Genomic DNA, 12604 nt, shown 5'->3' on the forward strand with positions numbered 1-12604 from the left:
AGTTAATATGGATGGACTGTCTATGGCGTCTTATTCAATTTGTAGCCTGTATAATGCATCGTCCTTCTCTCACAAACCTGCACTCCTTGACACTTGAACAGTTTCCTCGCCAAGTATTACGTTATCTCATGCACACTGTTACACGCCTGCAGCAACTTTGACGGACACATGGGGTAAAACTCCATCGCGGTATAGCTTGCTCAAAGTGACAGACAGTACGACTGCTTCAACACCTGCTTCTACAGTTGACAAACCTGTCGCGCTATCATTGGGGTTCACTTCTTTCGGAACACAGTTTGTTGTCCTATTTCAACCAGGACTATCTTGCTTGGCTGCCAACATCTTGTACATGCATCACTAGGTATCATTTCACAAGAATCAACGGCTTTTCCAAGATTGATGTTTAGCTATGAGCCATTGACCTTGCTCTCGATGTTGGGGCGTGCAAATCTCGTTTCTCAACTATCGGCTCCGGTCTACAACTTGCTTTTCTCGGCAACCAGTGCGTACGACTTGGGCAACGACTCCAGCAGGTCTTTGTTAATGTCCCCAATCTTTTGAATCCCCGCCACGTTCATCAAGATGTCCAAGTCGGCCAACAGCCCCTTGAGCACATGTCTCACCCCGTGCTCCCCCATGATACTCAACCCCCAGATCCACAGCCTCCCGATGAAGACGAATCTGGCACCCAGCGCCAGGGCTTTCGTTATGTCCGCCGCGCCCCTCACGCCGCTGTCGAACGTGACGACGATCCTGTCCCCGACCCTCTCTGCAATCCTCTCCAGCGCGTCCAGGCTCGCGATGGCCCCGTCGACCTGCCGTCCAGCATGGTTGCTCACGACGATGCCCTCGAACCCGAGGTCCGCCGCCTTCTCTGCGTCGTCGACCCTCTGGATGCCCTTGATCAGGAACGGCTTCCCGCCGCTGATTCGCTGCCACTGCGCCCGCGCCCACGCGGCCTTGTCCCAGGACCACGCGCGGCCGTGCCAGATGCTGTCGATCCACATCGCGGCCGCCCTCTCGGGTTCCTTTTGTGGGTCGATGCCCCTTTCCGCCAGGCGTTTCTGGAACACGGGGTCGGTCAGGCCCATGTCGGCGCCGATGCCGCGGTAAAACGCGTAGTTCGACGTCGCCACGTCGTCGTGCCGCCAGCCTAGCTGCCAGGTGTCCGTGGTGAGGATGCAAGCCGTATAGCCGGAATCGTGTGCCCTGGTCAAGAGCGAGATGGTGAGCTCGTCGTCGTGAGGCATATAGAGCTGGAAGAACCGCGGACCCTCGGGGATCTTGGATCGATCTCCCGGTTGGCCGTCGGTCCTTGATGCGCGACCCGCGTCGTTGGCTCGGGCAACATCCTCGATGGGACAGGACCCGGCCGTGGAGAGGCTGTAGGGGATGCCCAGCTCTCCGGCCACCTTGGCGACGGGTAGCTCGCCCTGCGGGTGGTAGATCTTGTTGATGCCAATGGGCGCGATGCCGAACGGGGCCGAAACCTCGTGTCCGAAGATCGTGGTGCGGGTTGAGCGTTCGTTGGTGTCGACAAGCTGGCAGGGGACGATCTTGTGTCGGAAGAAGGCCTGGCGGTTGGCGAGGTGCGTGTGCGAGAGGCCGGCATTCGATGAAGCGTAATACCTGGTATCTTGTCAGACACTTGAGATTGTTGACGACGAATGGTAAAGGGGGGAGTGGGGGATTACCATCCGTTCTGAGTCAGCTTTTGTTTGGCCAGCTCTTCGAGCTTGTCGGGGTCTGATGTTCCGTCAGTCTGTTCATCTCCTACAAGGCATCTTGACATGTTCTATTGAAACCTACGAGTGTTGAACTGAGGAACTTGTCCATCATTGAGCTTCCAAAAGTTCTCACGCTGGTAGAGGCCCCATGATGGAGTATCACGGTTCTTGATGTGAGGAGAGTTGGGGTCGGACATTTTAATTCAAGGAATGTCGATGATTGGATTCTTGACGAGAACTCTTGGCAAAACTGAAATGGTGTGAATTTGGAATTTCAAGAAGTTGTTGGATGTTGGATGGAGCATTTGTCCTGGCCATACTGTACCGTGAACGTGATAAGTGAAATAAGCCATAATAACTAAGCACGGCCATGACGTAAACTGTAGCTCATCAGCCGGTCTACGCAATTGTTAGTTTCCACTGAATCAGACGCCTGTGCCACTCTAACGATCAACCTCTTCACCAAACGCTTCAGTATTCCCATGATGTTTCCATGATTTGGAATTCCCGCGTGGCTTTCAGGCGATGACACGAGCGAAACAACTGTATCGGGAATCTGGTGATTGGATGCACTTTACAACCCACACTATAGACACACTTGCAAGGCAGACCGGTAGATAACAGCATTGTATATTGCTTCTTGCTAGGAATACTCGCAGGCACGTGGGATATTCGTCAACTATTCATGCTACCAATACGCCAAGCAGACCGCGAACTGGCAGCTCTGATATCCCCAACATGAAAGATGAACCAAACGCGCAGTAAGAGCACAATACGTACAGTACAGTACAGTCCGGTCGGTTTTGAAAGCAAACTTTTTCAGATAGATATCAATAAGTAAGGTTTTTAGAAGCTCACAGCACACAAAAACGTATCATATAGGTTAACTGCACTTCAACATTTTCAATTACAGACGCGAAGCTCGAAATTGAATCATCATTCGTGTTGAACAAAAACCACAAGACTGGGCTATCGATATAAACAAGTCGGACCGACGAGGAAAATAAAGCCACACAGCTTCGAACCGCGCGCAAAAGAGGAGGTGTGCATTCTGGGGTTTTTTCGTCGTACACTCGCCCAATTCACCAGACTGGAGATAGTGACAAGGGAAAACGGAAAGCAGCACATTGGCGCACAGGATTAGAGACGAGAGTTAAGCACAAACTCTCCCGGGGCATGGTACGTCGGCACCTTCATCTCGAGGGCCTCGCCGGAGTATCCGAGGTCCTCGGCGACGAGCACGGCGGCCTTCTCGCCGATGAGCAGGGCGGTGGAATATCTGGAAAGGGGGAAAAGAGGTTAGCTGGCTATGTGAGCGCTTGCGAGAAAAAGGGGAAAGGCGTACGTGTTGCATCCGACGTTATCGGGGCAGATGGACAGATCGGCGACCTTGAGGCCCTTGACGCCGTGGACGTTCAGGCGCTCGTCGAGGACGCCGTGCTTGACGATGCTGTTGCCCTCCTTGGGAGCCATGGAGCAGGTCTGGTATCTTTCTGTCAGTGCATGTGTTCATCGGGCTCTGTCTCTGTCTCTATCTCTCTCTCTCTCTGGGGGGCAGGGACTGCATATGACTTACTCCGAGACTGTGCCATGTGGTCTCGACATGGCGCTTGACCCATTCCTCGACCTCCTTGATGTCCGCGTCGCTGTACTTCAGCGGCTCGCGGCCGTCGACGCAGTGGGCGTTCAGGGTCCTCTTGATGTCGGCCTTCCTCTCGGCCTCGTTGAGGGGCTGGGTCCAGCTGCCGTGCTGGATGCCGGCGGTGAGGTTGCCCGGCAGGGCGTACTTGTTGGTGTCGGCGAGGTTGAGGTCGCGGGCGCGGGCGGGCGAGTCGTAGGCGAAGACGGGGTGCATGTTGGCGACCTCGCCGGCGTAGGCGTCCATGCGGCGGGCCGTCTCGCGCGACTTGATGTAGCCCCAGACCATGGGCACCATGTCGCGCTCGTCGTTCATGAAGCCGGCGTCGAAGTCGGGCGCGTCGTACGGGTTCGGCGAGACGATGTGCGTCGAGCCGCGCGAGAAGGGGTACTCGAGGAAGTGGAACATGGTGAAGAAGTTGCCGGGCGGCATCACCATGTGGTCGCCGAACCAGCCGGCGATGACCGAGTAGTGCATCACGGGCTTGTCGGGCTTGTTCTCAAAGTACGACTTCCACCCGTCCTTGAAGTGCGGGGTCGGCCACCGCTCGAACTCCTTGAGCTCCTCGGGCGTCGGCCGGATCTTGACGCCGGCCTCGATGCCGTTGGTGGCCAGCGGGCCAGTTCCCTTGATGTTCCACTCGTCAAAGACGCCTAGAGGTTGTCAAGATATGTCAGCCGGGCTGAGCAATTTCTCATTTGTCGTCAAGGGCCGTCCACTCACGCTTCTGGACCTCGGGGTCTCCACGGACAAAGTCGTCAAAGCTCTCGGTTCCTGGCTTCGCGCGGTAGGTCGAGAAGGTCAGGTAGTGGTCCTGGAAGTTGAGACCGACGCCGGGCAGGTCGACGATGGGCTTAACGCCGGCGCGGCGAAGCTTCTCGGGGTCACCAACGCCGGAGCGTTGCAGGATGAGAGGAGACGACAGGGTTCCGCCCGAGATGACAATCTGCTTGCGGGCTCTGAACGTGCGTCCCTTGAGCTCGTTAGGGTCGAGCGGCTTGCTCGGGCTATGGTTTTTCGAGTCAGCACCACGGGGGGCTCTACAGTTTGTTCCCTACTATTCAAAAAAAAAAACTCACATGGTGTGGACGGCAACAGCTCGGCCATTCTCGATGATGACCTTATCGACCTTGGTGTTGCAGGCGAGGTAGAGGTTGGAGTGCTTGGCCCGAGTTGCGTGGATGTAGGCATGGGCACTGTCACTGCGGCGGCCCGTCTGAAGTGACAATCATGGGTCAGTTACGTTATACCGGGGGAAAGGGCATGGACGGTGGTGTAGATGTCGATATATAAGTGTTGGTAAGATGGGAAATCAACTCACGTCGCGGTTGATCCACTTGAGCCAATGCTCAGCTCCGTGGCCGGTAGTGAGATCCTGAAGATCATCCACAACAGGGATACCCTGGGACGAGGCGGCGCGGAGGAAATCATCCTTGATAGGGTACGTGCTGAGGAAAGGGAACAGGCAGGTTAGATTCGGATTCTTATGTCATTGGTCGCCCCAACAGCTCTCCCCTCCGCCTTTCTGGAAACTTACTAGTTGCCGAACGAAACCTTAATGGGGCCGTCGAATCCGTGAGTTTCCCTACGTTCATCACACGGTTAGTCGACTAGAGTTCCTGGGAATTGGAGAGTTGGGGAAGGGGAAAAAAGGGGACGGTCGGGCCCCTCAAAAGGGTTTACACGTACCGGTTGTGGGAGGCTCGCTGGTACGTCTCGTGCTTCTTCATGAGAGGCAGCAGCTCCTTGGTAGACCAGCCCTTGGCCTGAAAGTCATCGTAGTCGGAGGCGGAGGCACGAGTGTACATCTTGGGGGCCGCGTCAGCTGGGGTTGCTTTTTTCTCAAAAGTCCGCAGGAGGTTTGGCCACTAACCATGAAGTTGATGGAAGAGCCGCCGCCCAGGATGTTGGCGCAGGGCACAATGGCGGACCGGCCGGACAGATGCTTCGAGGGCCTCGACTGGTAAAAGGTGGCCGTCTTGGAGTCGAGCTTCATGTTGCGCGGGTAGATGCCCGGCCGGAACACCCACGGGTTGTTGAGGTTGCTCTCACCATTCTCGATGAGGAGCACCTTGAGATTGTGGTCCAAGTTGGCAAGTCTGTGAGGCATTAGCGTTTCCCCAGGGGGGAAAAAAAGACGAACAACGTCTGAGCGGAGGAGACCAACCGTCCGGCAACGACACATCCGCAGCTGCCACCGCCACAGACAATGATGTCAAACTCGTCCGGGATAGCTCCGCTCATGATGGCGGTTTGTCGAGAGAGAATTCAGAACAAAAGCTGGTAAAGGTGTGGGCGTAGGAGATGGCTCAAAGACGAAGAAGAGAGCCGGGAAGGGAGAGAGATCAAACAGTAGATATATAATCAAGCAAGCAAACAAGATATCTGGGGGGGGGGACTTGTGCGTCTTTAAGTATGTACCGTTGTTGCTCAGGTCAACTGCAACACTTTCTCTTGTCAAAATGTGCCTGGAGAAGCATTCTAGACCATGGATTCCCCAAACCCGCCGGAGCGGTCGTCAATAAATAGATGAAAAGATGGGAGGATGCCTATACCGTGTACACATTTCCAGCCATCCATCCGTGCCGATTGCAGCTCTGATGCTTCGCCGCTTTACTTTGCTTTGCTCCGCTACCCCCAGTACCCCCTTGTCATTCGGCTGCCTGCATCGTTCACGACCCCGACTTTACTCCAGACCCTCCAGGATCTCAAACCCAAGATCCAACAGGGGAGGGAGACGGTGAGGGGAAACCCCATGGTCATTCTTCCAGGATCGTTCCCCGTTGGTCGACGTGTGCCCTCGGGAGATGTGGTTTGTTCCATCCTGTAGAGGTAGTATGCAGAGTCCGTGTCATCCGGTATTGCTGGAGGGTGACCTATCATCGACGCGTGTCGGCGGAAGTGTATCACCCCCCTCCCAAGTCCAATGCATGGCAGCAATGGCTATGCTTCTTCGCTCGCTCTATCTCTCTCGCTTTCTCTTCTGCTCTGTCTCTCTCTCTCCTCCTCCTCCTTTTCCCCTCCCCTGGATCAGCATAGCTTCCTTAGCTTCCCCGCACTCACCGAGGGGGGAAGAGACCAAGGCAGGCCAGACCAGACAAGCCTCATGCGGTGACATCGAATATGCCGCTGCGTACGATGTATATTCGCCAGGTCATGAACAAGAAGCGCGCTGCCGAATGCGCAGAGCTTCCGCATATCCGATGATGGCACTCCCGCGGCCCTGCCACGTCCCATCATCCCCCCTTTCCCCGAAACAATGAAACCTGATGGTAGTCGGCGTAATCGTGCGGAGTACAGTACATACAGAGAAGTATAGACGTACATTACATCCGTACATACATCACATACATCGCACTTACACAGTGCATACGCACCCGGCTCAGGCCCAACCGGGAAACCCGCCAAGGCTTCTTCGTAAAGGCCCAATGCCTGGTCCCCCAACAAGTTGAGCCGCACCAAAAACCTTGAACCCCGGGGAGAAAGTTGCCCATATGTCTCCAATTTGGGGAGCTTCTAGGTGAGAGAGAGGAGGGGGGGGGGAGAGAGCTGCAGGCATGAGGTCGGTAGGGGTGGGCCAGGGAAAAGCGCCTCAAGTTAGCGCTCACCGGAGTCGACCCCTACGCCCCCCGGCACCACCCCGCGTCGACACCAAACAACGCGCCGGTCACATTCCCAGACCCGATATTCCCGGCTGATTTGGGCCTGACTTGTACTGGTCATCATCCGGGGGACGGGTTACTGCCGCCCCGTGTTTCTGCACCCCGCAATTCAAAGTCTGGGGTAGCATGGGGGAAGGGGGAGAAGGATTGGGAGGGGCTGGACGTCTCTGGCCTGTTGGTCGTCGTAAGTGCCTACTGTAAGTACATACTATTAACAGTACGATGTCTGTATCAGTGGTGATATACGATATCATCCAAACCTCGTCCTGCAGGCCAAGTCCCTACCGCCAACCGTGCAGGTGAGGAGGAGGTCCTTCTTCAGGGATTCAGGGATAGCTAAAGAGCCGAGTCAGGAGATCCTGACGTTGCCGTCGAATGCCCACTCGCCGAGCTATCACCGAAATATCGTCGCAGAGTTGGAAGTCTAAGCTTGCTGTGCCTTCATCTTGGCCAGATCGAGGCTCACGATTGGAGGCATTCCCAACTCTGCCCAGCCGGCGCTGCTCCACCCTGTCTCCAACGATCCCGGAGACATTATTTTGTGTGGACGCTAGTGTAGGTGTATGCGTTTGCATGTCTGACGGTTTGAGAGCGGAAAAACAATCAAAAAATAGCTGCGGGAGGCCGCAAGTGTTGCAGGACGGCGGCGAATCGCCGTTGCAGTATGCCACCGGCGTCCTTCATGATCCATGATCTATGGGCCATGTATGGCCCACGGTCCATTCTCTGCGCCCCCCCCCCCCCCCTCCTCCCATGCAATGAGTACGGAATGCGGGCAGCAGGATGCATGCACGAGCAAAGCAGTATTGCTGCCATCGCCGCCGCCGCCGCCGCCGCCGCCGCAGCCCCTCCTTGGAAGTTGTCCGTTGTGGTGGAGATGGATGCGGGACAAGAATGTCACTGGAAGCATATTCCCGCAGAATCTGCTTGTGACGGCTGAGCGTTTCGAAGATCTGGCCCACGTTGCATTGGTCCCCCAGGCGTCCGCGCGGTATGTTTATGCCGGCCCCCAAGACTGGCCGCTAGCCAAGCATCAGGTCCCCCTCATCCTTACCTCTCCCCTCTCCCCCTCCCCTCCCATCCCCTCTCACCCTTTCCCGAGTGCTGCCCTATTAGCTTTTCCATACGACTTAACCGTTTTCGTAGGGTGTTCACGACGTCTGAACCTTCCCCCGTGGGCTGAGCCGTCCCAAATAAGCGAGCTCGAGGTTCCGACCTCTCCATCGTATTGGTGTAGGAGGCCGAAAGCAATCCAATGTGTCGGACCAGACTAATACCCCGCCATGTCACGAGCTCGTTTAAGGTTTATGTCCCACGCCAGCGTCATGGAGATGAGGGCGACTGCGCTGATGTACAGGACGGCGCGAAGCTGTGCGCTGTAGCCCTCGCTGAACTCGGATCGGACGGTAGGCGGCAGAGTTTCGATGAACTGGACCGAGTTCGATATGGCCCCCATCTCGAAAGGGAGGGGGGACAGTCGAAGCGATGTGGGAGGCCGTATGCGATATGGTTGTTGAGGATGGTAGTCTTGCAGTACCTAGGACGTGTAAAAAAAGAAAACGAATCAGCGCTGGCACAGACACACAATGTGAGACGACGCGTTTGAGAGCTGAGAAACAACACACACCCCACGGCCAAGCCCTTTGTGCTCCCCCGAATGTTCGAACCTGTGTCACATCACAGCACTCATCGAAATGGCTGTCTTCATTCGTCAGAAAGGATGCATGACAGCTGCATGGTGATGCTGACCCAGGTCCGCCCGGTCAACCAGGAAAGAGACGTAGATAGGCAGGATGGCCAATTCCATGCCAAGGCCGAATCCCATCGTGACCTGGAGACTAGGGAAGCCCAAGAGACGTCTCCTCAGCTCGCCGGGCCCCGCGGAGCAGGCGCAGAGCAGGCGAAGACAACGCTCAGCATCTGCATATCTGCCCCAAGTAACGACAAGTAGGAAGGCTGGACGTCCCACCTCGTAGCGGGATGTCCGGATTCCGCCGTGGGAAGTGGGGGCGGGGGAGCTCAAGAGGAGAGCGAGCAGGTGGACGCCCGCATTGAAGTGGCTTAGTCCATTGACTGCCTGGAATCGTTGTAGGAGTTTGATCGAAGCTGTCATGAATGGGGGCCCGGTGAAGAAGGCGATTTCGACACATACACACATCCATACACACGTAGAAGAGGGGTGATGGAGCTACGCTGCGCCTCGGAGCTGCAGCTGCAACAGATGCTGCAGCAAGAGTTGGAGAAAGAACACAACTTACAGGATTAGACCGGCAAAACGTCGATCCCCCTTCAACCGGAGAGGAAATACGGGCTTTTGTGGGTACGGCGGCCTGCCAACCACATACTTGCATGCGAGGAAGGCCAGAAACAGGGTATCGCCGATGGCAATGTCAGAGATGACGACGGGGCTGCTTCACGGATATCTTGAGCCGGCCTCCTTGAACCCGAAAGGCCACGAAGGCCCGAGGAGGAGAGGAGTACCGCGGCCCCAACAAAGACCAGCCGGGCGCCTGCAGCTCTGGTCAACTTGTCCTGCATCCTTGGCCATTGCACCCCGCAGTCAGTCATAGGTCGGACTGCCGGTTGGAAGGAGAAATGCGAAGAGACTTGCCTGTAGCATAAACAAACGCCTGTCGGTGCACTATGGACAACTGAGCACAATTTCAAATCCCATTTGAAGCGAGGCGAGAATTGCGTGGGAGAGAAAAGGCCACAAGCTCGAGCGAGAAACCCCATCGTCAACTCTGGTGATTGTTGACGATGCCTTCCAGAGCTGGGCCGAGAACTGAGCTGACAACGATGACCAGAGACGTGACGGCGACGAGATTCACCTCAATTATCGGGCGGGACCAATTCGACGACATGTCCGCAACGTTGGCCAGGGTCACAGCCCGAGAACAAGTCACGGCGACTCGAGCCGGCTTGTAGCTGAACCGTGGACAATACCACGCTGCATACGATGGAGAACATGGCGACAACGGCCAGGGTCGAGAGAATGAAGAACTTCCTCCCCAGTATGTCGCTGAGTTGGACGAATATGACTGGAACCCCTGAACCAGGTGTTAGACGGCGCGTCTGGACGTCGGTCTGGGTATATGACGCCGAGTTGGTGCTGCCTGTCCGTGCACCTTACCGGCATAGGTGAGCAGATACAACGTGACGACCCAGTGTCGCAGTTCGAAGTCGTGGAAGGCGTCCCTGATAGACACCAGGGACACGATGACAATGGCGGCCTCTGGAGTCGAGAGGAGGACTGGTATGTACAGGGTCAACAGATGGTTTTGGTTGAGGTGTGGTTGGCCGAGTTTCCATCGCCGCGTGCCCAAAGATGGTCGTATAGAGTCGCCGTTCTGTCGTGTACACGTGGGGATATTAGGACTTGGGCTGGAGGCTAGATAGTATTAAGACGTTGGTCGTCCTGGAGTTGGAGAAGCTGGAGGAGCGGCCTAGGTATATCTTGAACGGGCTTTGGACCGGCCTCTGCGTCGGGATATGAATTCTTCTGTTGTCAAGACACATGAGGCGAGGCCGACGCGTCCAACAGTGCGGCATCCGAGAGAGGTCCTCTATTTGATGTGGCCATGACGGCTGCTGAGACCTCAGATGTCGACAAGGCAGTGGATATGGACACATTTTGTTCATGGCACGATGAGTAGCAGCCTCGAAGAGAACTCGTCCCGCTGTTGTTTTTCGTCCGGCACAGGCGGAGGCTGACATGGCCGAGAGCTACATCCTTCTTTCTGCGTTCAGACGGCCATGTGTGGAAGCATTGTCTCAGACGGCAGGCGCACGCCTCCCGATCACAAGTTGTCAAGGTGAAAGCACCGCGTGGGCATGTGGTGTTTTCTGTAAGTCCTCACTTGAGTCTTGAGAGCAGTTGAACTGGGCGACAAACGAAGTGCGAGAAGAAGGTTTGGGTGGTGAGCACCGATTGGGAAGGACACCGGAGCCCATTGTCCCGTGCCCCGTGTCCCATTTCCCGTGTATCGTGTTCCTGAAACCCGGTCTTTACCTAAGCATCGTGTTTACATAATGTTGATGCTATCAGACACGTGACGTGGGTACGTACCCAGGTCCAGCATCCCACTGGCGGCTCGTTCCCCGCGGCCTTCTAGAACGGTGGTGCTGCCGCGATTCGCGAAGACTCAGCCACTGGAGAATCGATGCAGCACCCTTTAGCTAACTACATAGTAGACAGGTGTGTTAAATGTGCGACGACGTAACCCGAGAGGGGTTTCTCTCAGACGTTGTTATGGTCGGCGTGCAACGGCGCGAACCCGTGCCCAGTGCCTAGAGCCCGACCCTTTGCATCTTCGTCAGGCCGCGCGCCAGATCGTCCCAGCCGTTCCATCCGCCCTTCCGTTTGGGGGGAAATCCCCTTTCTCGTTTAATTTGATGCGGTACGCAAACCACAGTATATAGTGCAGGACCGCCTGGAAGATGGAGTCCCCTGGCTCACGTGCGCAGGCTGTAACGGATCGACGCAGGGCTCCCGCCTCTTGGCTCTAGTGTAGCGACAAGCGTGACTGTAGTGTACGGATACTGCACTGCACCAGTCTGTAACTGGGCCGGGGGCAACGGGGCGGCCGAGGAACTATCGATCCGCTTGGGAGTCAGTCAACCCACTGATGGGCGAGGAGGCGGCTGAAATGGGATTGAGTGAGTGATGATGGCTGGCAGTTCCGGGTCCAACTTCTGTCCGCTCCCTCTTCGGAGCCATGCCACATGTAAGAGTGAAGCTGGTCAGCATTACGAAGCGCATACGGGATATTTGTCGTTGGGCTGAGGAGACACTGCCGGCATCATGTCGGTAGTGTCGTAATCCTCGTCAAATCCCCCCTGGAAAGCTTGGAAAGCGAGCAGAGCGCTGGGGCAGCCCGCTGGTGTCAATCACACCAATGCCCAATGGCAATGACAGTTTCCAAGCGCAAGCCCCGACGTTGGCCTGTTTTCAGCGCAGTGATGGGGGATGATGGAGAGAGATTCATTCTGGTTGGTGCTTCGAGACGAGGAGAGGCAATTCTGCAGCACCTCAAGCACTGTATCGGGCTGCTTTGGCTTTAGTAAGCACTATCAGTCCAGGTGCCTATTCGCACTGTCGACCTTCCCCCCTCTCCCTCTGGAGAAAGCTCACGTGACTATATCCGATTGGATTCAAAAAGAGGACTGTACTTGCATCCCTCTCCCTGTACCGTGCGGGTGTCAGAAGGCAGACATCTGTCGTGTACGAAAAGGTACCTAGGTACCTAGCTAGGTAGTGTGCACCGCCTCCTGAGCCTCCTATTCCCTCCCTCTCCCCTCCCTCCCTCCCTCCCTCCTGCCGCCTGCGCCTCTCCCCTGAACGGAATCCACATCCCCCCTTTTGATCACTGTCTGGCGTCCATGTTCCAGGTGTGTGCAGCAGCCCAACTCATTCCCAGAGGGCCAAACGAAGTATCCAATTCGGAATCCCTTCGCCAGTTCACCTCAACCCGAATTGCTTCTCTTCCTTCCTTTCTGCTTTGCCCTGTAAATTCTTTCCTCCGTTTGCCTCCTCCCCCCCCCCCCTCCTACACAAATTCCAAACTCCATCCCCC

General features: G+C 56.0%; 4 protein-coding genes across 4 annotated transcripts; all 4 read right to left on the reverse strand.

The window, feature by feature from the left end:
• Positions 1–476: 476 nt before the first annotated feature.
• Positions 477–1924, reverse strand: CH63R_13519 (FMN-dependent dehydrogenase; the record flags this gene model as incomplete). Its single annotated transcript, XM_018308493.1, has 3 exons — positions 477–1629; positions 1695–1746; positions 1810–1924. 3 exons carry the CDS (start codon positions 1922–1924, stop codon positions 477–479), a joined length of 1320 nt encoding a protein of 439 aa, XP_018150811.1.
• A 943-nt stretch (positions 1925–2867) lies between these two features.
• Positions 2868–5610, reverse strand: CH63R_13520 (GMC oxidoreductase; the record flags this gene model as incomplete). Its single annotated transcript, XM_018308494.1, has 10 exons — positions 2868–3006; positions 3073–3209; positions 3304–4019; positions 4090–4373; positions 4446–4582; positions 4688–4814; positions 4904–4951; positions 5056–5174; positions 5240–5465; positions 5534–5610. 10 exons carry the CDS (start codon positions 5608–5610, stop codon positions 2868–2870), a joined length of 2010 nt encoding a protein of 669 aa, XP_018150812.1.
• Positions 5611–8298: 2688 nt separating this feature from the next.
• On the reverse strand, positions 8299–9141 carry CH63R_13521 (Major facilitator superfamily transporter; the record flags this gene model as incomplete). Its single annotated transcript, XM_018308495.1, has 2 exons — positions 8299–8565; positions 8797–9141. 2 exons carry the CDS (start codon positions 9139–9141, stop codon positions 8299–8301), a joined length of 612 nt encoding a protein of 203 aa, XP_018150813.1.
• Positions 9142–9766: 625 nt separating this feature from the next.
• CH63R_13522 (Major facilitator superfamily transporter) lies at positions 9767–10982 on the reverse strand (the record flags this gene model as incomplete). The annotated part of the gene is made up of 4 exons (XM_018308496.1): positions 9767–9859; positions 9987–10078; positions 10162–10281; positions 10889–10982. 4 exons carry the CDS (start codon positions 10980–10982, stop codon positions 9767–9769), a joined length of 399 nt encoding a protein of 132 aa, XP_018150814.1.
• Positions 10983–12604: the final 1622 nt, after the last annotated feature.

The sequence above is a fragment of the Colletotrichum higginsianum genome, chromosome 10 (genome assembly GCF_001672515.1).
Source record: "Colletotrichum higginsianum IMI 349063 chromosome 10, whole genome shotgun sequence".
Classification (NCBI taxonomy): domain Eukaryota; kingdom Fungi; phylum Ascomycota; class Sordariomycetes; order Glomerellales; family Glomerellaceae; genus Colletotrichum; species Colletotrichum higginsianum.